Here is an 8,532-nt window from a genome sequence, read left to right as displayed (position 1 = left end):
TGGGGGTTAGGTGTCTTGCTCAAGGACACCTCAGTCATGGACTGTCTGCACTGCGGATTGAACTGACCACCTTCTGGTGACAGGGCCAGCCCATGACTGCCCACATATGGTGTACTTGAATATGAAAATTCTAGAATTTAGAATGTGAAATTCTAAAAATTCAGATCAAGTTTAAGCATGCAAATGGTTCAGTGTTCATGGTTCTGTATAGAACCACTACCTTAAAGAACCCATGAAGAACCATTTTTTAAAATTGTATTTATTTATTTATTTAAAAACTATTTTTTAAAGAGTGTACTTTTGAGATTTAGTGGAGGATAAAATATCATGCTGCAAATGATTATTTACAACAAAATCAAGCCTTTATGATTTTTTTGGGTGATTGCAAAAATCGACTTTTATTCAAACCCGCACATAGAAACTGCACTTAATCAGGAACATTTCTGCTCCTTTTAAAGGTTCAGACAGACTGTGCCAAAGCAAAACACAGAATAAGTGACCTACTCACCACAGGCTCTCAGCACAGGTTCTCAGGTCACAGCCCTGTGCAGAAAGGCAATTCATATGGACCTGGGAGCCTTACTTACACACAAGTACACCATTTGTTGCATGAGCTCAAAACACAGAAGTGCAGTAAGTGTAATGTTCAATTAAAGCCACAAAATGAACATACAATTGTAATTATAACATGGATTGCTTCTAAAAAGTACTCAACAATTAATCAGCCATATTTCCTTTAACAACAAACCCAAACAGCATGTAAATCTTTCTATTTTTTAACTGGTAAAGCATTGCATTTAAGAAATTCAGCATTAGAACCGTACATGTAAAATATGTCAAATAAATGTTCAAAATCATATGCTGTGAGCAGTAACTCGCCAAACAGAGGTTCTGTCAGCATTGATTTTGTTGCATGAAAATACCTATTAACAATTTTCATTAGAGGTCAGTAAACCTTTAATTTTTCTAATTGCTTCAAGGAGTTGCAGTGAGCAGCTCATAACAGAGCATAAAAGAGTATAGGTGAATTCTCTGTGCTCGGAAATTTGGCCAAATCGTGTGCCACCATCTGGGAGCTAATCCATCTTCACTGCTTAGGACTGGAGTCACAGTTCTACTGGCCAAATGTGCCTGAGCATAGTGGATGAAAAACAGATACAGCATAGATCAGTTTTCTGAATGGGGTTTGGTCAAACACACTGATAAGAGTTTCATGGAATATCCATACCATTTCCTTTTACATGGGAAGTCCAGTTCTATCATATAAAGTTTAATCCTACTGCCAAGTTTAAAGGGGAATTCCACAGATTTTTCAAAACCCCTGCATAATTAAATCCCTGAGATGTAAAAAGTCCACCAGAGTGGTTTAGTGTGGTACGGACTTCTGTAATATTGATGATGGTAAAATAGTGGTACATCTAAAAAGAAAGGTTCTGTTTGGGGACTACTTATGATGCCCAGCATTTTGAGCCAAAACTTGATCACATTATCATAAACAATGTTTGTCATCAAGCAAATAGTTAGCAAAAATCTCATATAATACTTTTCTGAGAGGGCTTTAAACTCTTCAGACATCTGGTTCCCATCACCAATGCTGTGAATGGTTCTTCATAAGAGACTTGGTAAACTTCTCTAGAAATGTTGCATTTCACATAAAACAACTCTCAATGACTTAACTATGCAGAACCTTAGAAAATTCAGTGCAATTCCACTTCAATTACATCTTCAAATCTGTCCATACAAGTCATACAAGTTTGTTATTAATTGTAATGTATTAAGTAATGTAACTGTATATTACAAAGACAATATGTTGTACCGTATAATATACTGTCCGTTTTTCCCCCCATGTCAGTGAAGGAGAAATGTTTGTACCCATTACACAACATAAATCACAAATAGTCAACTTAATGACAGATTATAATTGCTCAATTAATGAAAAACAAAAAAAGCCTGGCTAGACCTTTTTGCCTATAATGCCACCTATAGATGAGCTCTGACTGTTAAAAGAGGATGTAAAGCATGTTATATTTCAGTGTAATACACACCAACTGCTCCGTAATCTCATTTCCATGCTGTAAAGCAAGACTACTCGTCCTTTTTGAATTTGCCATTAATGTAGGGCACGTAATCCAGAATGAGCCGCCAATCTGTGAAATGGACGACAGCCACACCACCTGCAGCACTCCAGCCAAGTAGAGTGGGAGCCCTTACAGAGATGATGGAGAAAGACTACATTAAAACCATACTGGGAAAGAAATACAAACAAATTAGCTTTTATCACCTGTAATCGCGTAACCTCCAAGCTTAATGGAATTTTACGTCTTAGTACTATGAATAATTTGTATGATATAATCCACAAAATTTTTGCCTCCTATAGCAGTGTTTCTCAACCCTGGTCCCAGAAGCCCACATTTCTACACATTTTAGTGCTTTTCCTGCTTTAAAACAGCAAATTTAACTAAAACAATGGGCTGTTTATGAGCTGATCAGGTGTGTTGGGAGTAGGGTAAATGCTAAAAAGTGCATGGCAGTGGGCCTCCAGGACCAGGGCTGAGAAATGCTGTGTTGGTGACAGCACCTGGATGCTTTGTTTTTATTGAGGATTTTAGTGATGACCTAAAAACAGCAGGAAGAACAGTTACACGGAGAACAACAAACAACAAATCGCAATTATCTCTGTTCTTACACCCTTTGCAAAATTCTGTTAAAAAAACAGAGATCCATCCATCCATCCATCCATCCATTTTCTAAGCCACTTCTCCGTCAGGGTCGCAGGGGGGTGCTGGAGCCCATCCCAGCAGTCTTCGGGCGGAAGGCAGGATACACCCTGGACAGGTCGCCAGTCCATCGCAGGGCAGACAGACACAGACAGTCACTCACACACTCACACCTAGGGGCAATGTAGCATGTCCAGTTGGCCTGACTGCACGTCTTTGGACTGTGGGAGGAAACCCACGCAGACACGCAGAGAACATGCAAACTCCACACAGAGAGAGACAGAGAGAACAGAGATGCACATCTAACATTTTCACACAAACATTTAGACATATTAGAACTCTTTTGGAACAAGGCCCCCAGGTAAGACGAAACAAAGCTACAACACTTAAGCAATAAGTCAGCTTGTCATGTTTGGAGAAAAAAGGTTTGCACCTATTATCCCAAGAACACCACCCATACCCACAGTGAAGTACGAAGGTGTGGGGATCATAATATGGGTCTGCTCCTCTGTAAACTAACTTACATGTCATCAAAGGAAACAAAAATTAAATCAATGTATCAGGAGATATTAAAGGAGAATTTGATTTCATCAGCCAAGAAAGATGATAAGATGGCCATTTTAACAATGTATAAAGCATACTGCCAAAATAACTCAAGACTGGTTTCTAAAAAAAAAAAAAGGTGAAGATGCTCGCACAGTGTAGGCAATCTTCTGACTTTAATCCCTTTGAAAATTTCTAGAGGATTTTGAACCTGGGGTGGTGGAGGACACTCGCAACATTGTGGTGCTCAGTAATTCCTCAATGCTGCAAAAAAGCGTATTTCTTCAAACAGTAGATGTCGAACTGTAAAGGTCAACAACAGCTTTGCTGCAAATTATTAATGTTATTAATTTGTGGTGTCTGAATACCCCCCAACCCCCCTATCAACTTCGTTTTTTAAACCTGTCTTTATGTCTACATGATCACTATGCATCCGTATTTCATTTACTTTTTTCTTTTTAAAGTACAAAGTCAAAAGGCATAGTCTGCATAACTGAAACAGATGTATTCACCAGAAGAATATTAGCTCCAGATATAAAATCCCAGGCTTATTATATACTAAGGCTTATTCAGTAATTAAAGGGACTTCAATACAAACTGACTCAGCTGTTCTTAAGTTATAGAAGTGTGTAATACAACTTTGGGCCTGCTGGTGGGCCCTGGCCATTTAAAGGGTTTAATAATAAAATCAAAAACCTCTGAATACTTGTTTCCCCTCGCTGTGTTTTTTGTGTGTACACATCTGCCGATGTCGACAAGATCACCGTGCATCCCTTTGGATTTATTTATATTTACTTGAAGTAAAATTGACCATTTCTTTAGTTACTTAGTACTTTAGTTGTACTGCTTTTGACCTGCTACCCTTGTACTTGTACTCAAGTTGTGTGAAAAGGAACATTGACACTCTTCAAAAAGATGGTTCTTCCAGGGTTCTTTGGTACAGGTAATGGTTCTATTTAGAACTGTGATTTCTATACAGGACCTAATGCTTAAATTGTTCTCTGCATGGTGAAATGGTTCTTTAGACTGATGGAGAATGTGTTGTATATGCTTCTATCTAGAACCTTTTTCCAAACGGTTCTATATTGCACCATAAAGGGTCTTTCTATTGTTATGATTTCAAGCTTTAAAAAAAACGACATGGAGCCATTACCTTTACAAAAGAACTCTTGGAGAACCATTTGTCTGTAGTTTTACAGATTATTTCACCAACGGAATCAGGCTTTTACTCCACGGTTCCTCCAGCTCCCTGTGATCAAGATCAGGTTTAAATCTGAAAGAAGAGAAACGGTCGTTTTCCCCAAGATGTCTGGTGCGCGTGCGCAGTACGAAGCACTACAGCCACACCGCCGCCAGATGGCGCACAAACAGGCTGAACTTTGTTTTGTTTGGGAAATTCGAGGAAACAGCGCGTAAAACATTACATAGTCTGCAAACTACAACGTTTGTAGTCATGTACAGCATCATTCTGTATTACTGACCGTTATTATCGACCAAGATGGTTGGTTGCAACAATCTGGCTAACAAATGGTTCTTTATTCTCCTAAATGCAGTTCAGATATGCTCTAGGAGTTCAACTTACCATGCTCTTGCGACGGAGATGTATTTCGGTCCAACCAACTTGGAGAGAAGTTTCAGCATTCTCGCCTCTGGTTTTCCTCTTTCCCACCCAAAACACAAACGCGGCTTTAACACGTCGAATTCCTGCTTTAAGTCCCCGCGGTGTCCCGGGAAGCGCCGGTTAGAAAAACGACACAAACACCAAGCAGGATCGGGCTCCAAAACCTCCCACCCGGTGTAGACAACGGAGTTTCTTATTAGAACTGGAGAGGAGTTTCGCAGTACTGTATATTCAGACTCTGATCAGAAAATGAGCTTTGACGGGTGCCGTTTTTCCCTTTTGAGGATCCCTCTGGTCTATAATAAAACGCTAAAGCTCAAAAGTAAAAGGGTATGAGCAGCAGCGAGGTAGCTGCCACTAGCAGAACGAGTAGACTTATCAACTCAAGCAGCATCGGCAGCTGGCAAAAATACAGACATTAGGAGTAAAAATTAAGTCCAAAAGTTCCTCGAATACAATTTCCCACAAAACTGCATTAAATCGTATTACATTCAGCAGCATCCATCAACGCAACTATCAACCAAAAGATCCTATTTTTAGGATCTTTGGTCTAAAACAAAATGCACAGGTCAAAACAGGAGTGGTGTGACTGACAATGCAGAAACGAACATTTAGACTGCAATTAAATCTAAAAATGTGCTGAGAAAGCCACCTGGAACAGTAGATGCCCTTACACACAACTGTGCTTCAGTAGTAGGCCCTTTGTCATCTGGAAACATTCAAATTCAAATCCAATAAAATCGTAATGTTACTTCAGTAAATTGTAGTTACTACCAAAAGCAGTTTTGTCCATAAAAAAAACAATAACAAAAACAACAACAAAAAAACCACAACAAAAACAATTCAGGACACGCTATTATTAAAAGATATTTTCAATCGTCTTTGACAGCAGTGGTGTATGGCAAAAGGAAACTCATTCTAAACACTTTTTTGTTACTTTAGTATCTTTGCTGAAATATGTACTTTGTCACCTGAAACAATGCTCAACTGAATATTACAATTTGATAAATAAGCTCCTTTTCTGCTTTGGTGTGGTGGAAATTGGGAGTTTCAAAAGCAATGATAAGACTTTTATTACAATGTTTTCATTTATTTAACTCTTTTCAAGGTATACAAGATTCAAAGCCAGACATTGAAAAAAAATGTATATTTCTGTTATTAAAAATGGCACATTTATTGCTACATTACTGTTATATACAGGACAGGATCGCAATACCTACATATGTATGTATTTTATATATATATATATATATATATATATATATATATATATATATATATATATATATATATATATATATATATATATATATATATATATATATATATATGAAGACCAAAATAAGAGAGACCAAAAATACACACACGCACGCGCGCACACACTCTGAGGAGGCACTCTGAAGACACAACAGCAGTTTTGTTCATGTCCCTACTGAAAGTATAAGAAGCCCGGTTATGTAAGGTTGTGTCTCAGGATGGAGAAGCTGGGCTGTGTTTGTTTTTTTTTTGTTTTTTTTCCTTTTCTTTTTAATTTTTTTTTTTTCTTTTTTTTTTTTTTTTACTCCAAACATATAGAAACAGAATACATACTGTTAATGCTGCAGTGTGAAGGATCTGAGCAACTGCCCATGAAATATCACAACTTGCTGTCTACTGAACAGAAACGCTTTTTGCTCTGCCTGTTTATGCTTGTCAACATTTTCAAAAGCATTGAAATGGGTTTTATGGAAAACAATACAATGGTTCAGTCTTACAATTCAAAAGAACAAAAAACAAAATAAATCATTAAATCTCCCAACATTCAGCTTCAAAGTCAGACTGAAGCACTGCCCTCTACAAATATCTTTCTCGCTCTCTCTACTTAGCTATAATGTGTCTCACATGTGGGACCAGATCAGTAAACAGTGCTTTAAAAGCTTCATATGGGTTTAATGGAAGATGCAGTGATGATCTTCTCTGAGCTAATTCTGGCAGCAAGTGTAGTGGGACAGAGCAAGCTCGCCTAATGCATTTACCAAAAAAAAAAAAAAAGATTTGTCAGCTTTACCATTTAAAGAAGTCCGATAGCTTCAGTATTTCTAAAAAAAAATCTGAACCAAAATCTTAGTTTTCAACAGTCTGTGCTGACTGCTGGACAGAAACTCCTATAAAGAGGGAGACATTTCTAAGACATGTCTATGAAGGGGCCTTTTTGGCTGGTGGTAAAGAATACTGCTAACAGTCTAGTGTTTAAACTCTTCATGGAAGAATCGTCTCCCATGTTTTGATGTGCTTTTTAGACAGTGGGGACTTCAAAACAGAAACCAGAATATCTTCAGAACCAAACAGCATCAGAGCTAAGCAAACAGGAAAGTATGTGACAAGACAAGGAAAAAAAGGTTATACAAGTAAGCAAAAAGATGAGTCCATAGATTACTCACAAAACACACAAAAAAGGCCTAATTATAAATGTACAACTTTATGGAAAGGTTGATTCCTTTTTTTCCTTAAAAATGAAAGATGTCAGTTGAGAAACTTCATAGGCGTGCCTTTACTTTGAATAATTAAAGACAGTTAAAAAAAAATTTAAAAGAGAAAAAATAATTCAGGCACTGATAAGGCACCACTCTCAATATGAGTCTGGAGAGTGAAAAGGCCACATTGCAAATGTTCAAAAAGGTCAATTATATGTATTTTTCCAGTAACTGATATGCACAACAATCTCTTTTTGAAAACTAATATTGGTAGTTGACGGTGCGTCATTATGGTGCCCATTATGGACACGTCTATAATTGTTGACACGGCCACTGTCAGCATACGTTTAAGGAATTAACACTTATCTTACATATACCAAACCAACCATGTTATTACACAAAATAACATTTTTCCAGAAACGGATATATATATATATATATATATATATATTGTGAAATGAAATAAAATTAATATGAACTGAACTGGCAGTAATTTAGTGTATAGCAAACAAGAATATAATCTATATTTGAATGTACATTCAAAACCCAGTTGCATAATGTGTTCCTTAGTCAAAACTGAAACAAAGTTGGGCAATAGTTGCTGTGTCATTCCATAAGAACATTTCAATATGAAGGGAACTGTAATTAGACAGTGGCATACTGTGTTACCCACCTTCCCTAATGAAAGGAAAGAATTTCAGCTATCAATAACATACAAAAATCAAACGCTTTGACATAACAGGCCTCCAAGCACTCTCAAACATTAGAATCAATGCGCTCCTTCACATCCTTTGTGACAGGAGAACTAAATGAAACCTAAGCACAGCAAAATACTGAGTAAACGTTACAAGTACAAACATTGTCCACGTGTTGAGGTGGTGGAGCATAGCTGAATAGAATGGACCTGAATTGAACATTATGCAAACAATCTGGGGCCGTTTTGAAAATGGACTTCTCCACTCAATTCATCTTACTTGTCCCTGCTCTCTCACTTGCACAATATACTTTCTGCACTTCAAACTAATAGTGGTAATTTTTTGTTTTTTATTTAAAAATCTACAATGTATATACTAACCAAAAATATATATATTTATATCTATATATATTCTTATGTTTTGCTCAAGTTGAAATAATATCCTTTATGCATGTGCGAGGTGGACATATGTACGAGGCTTCAGTCTTTTGGCAACAATCAGTG

General features: G+C 37.2%; 1 protein-coding gene across 1 annotated transcript; it reads right to left on the bottom strand.

Annotated features, from left to right (window-relative positions):
• Positions 1-346: 346 nt before the first annotated feature.
• On the bottom strand, positions 347-5,239 carry LOC108430110 (cytochrome b-c1 complex subunit 10-like). Its single transcript, XM_017702311.2, has 3 exons — positions 4,843-5,239; positions 2,046-2,206; positions 347-1,131 (listed from the first exon to the last, which is right to left on the bottom strand). Exons 1-2 carry the CDS (start codon positions 4,899-4,901, stop codon positions 2,086-2,088), a joined length of 180 nt encoding a protein of 59 aa, XP_017557800.1. The 5' UTR covers positions 4,902-5,239; the 3' UTR covers positions 347-1,131; positions 2,046-2,085.
• Positions 5,240-8,532: the final 3,293 nt, after the last annotated feature.

The sequence above is a fragment of the Pygocentrus nattereri genome, chromosome 15, assembly GCF_015220715.1.
Source record: "Pygocentrus nattereri isolate fPygNat1 chromosome 15, fPygNat1.pri, whole genome shotgun sequence".
In the NCBI taxonomy this organism is placed as follows: domain Eukaryota; kingdom Metazoa; phylum Chordata; class Actinopteri; order Characiformes; family Serrasalmidae; genus Pygocentrus; species Pygocentrus nattereri.
Note: the sequence above shows the minus strand (reverse complement) of the source record. Positions and strands in the feature narration are given on the sequence as shown.

Bases quoted from the DNA above. Each gene is read 5' to 3' on its own strand.
- LOC108430110 (XM_017702311.2), bottom strand. From the start codon at position 4,901: ATGCTGAAACTTCTCTCCAAGTTGGTTGGACCGAAATACATCTCCGTC. The intron at 2,207-4,842 runs GTAAGTTGAACT...CATCTCTGTAAG, and splicing joins ATCTCCGTCGCAAGAGCATG to GGCTCCCACTCTACTTGGCT.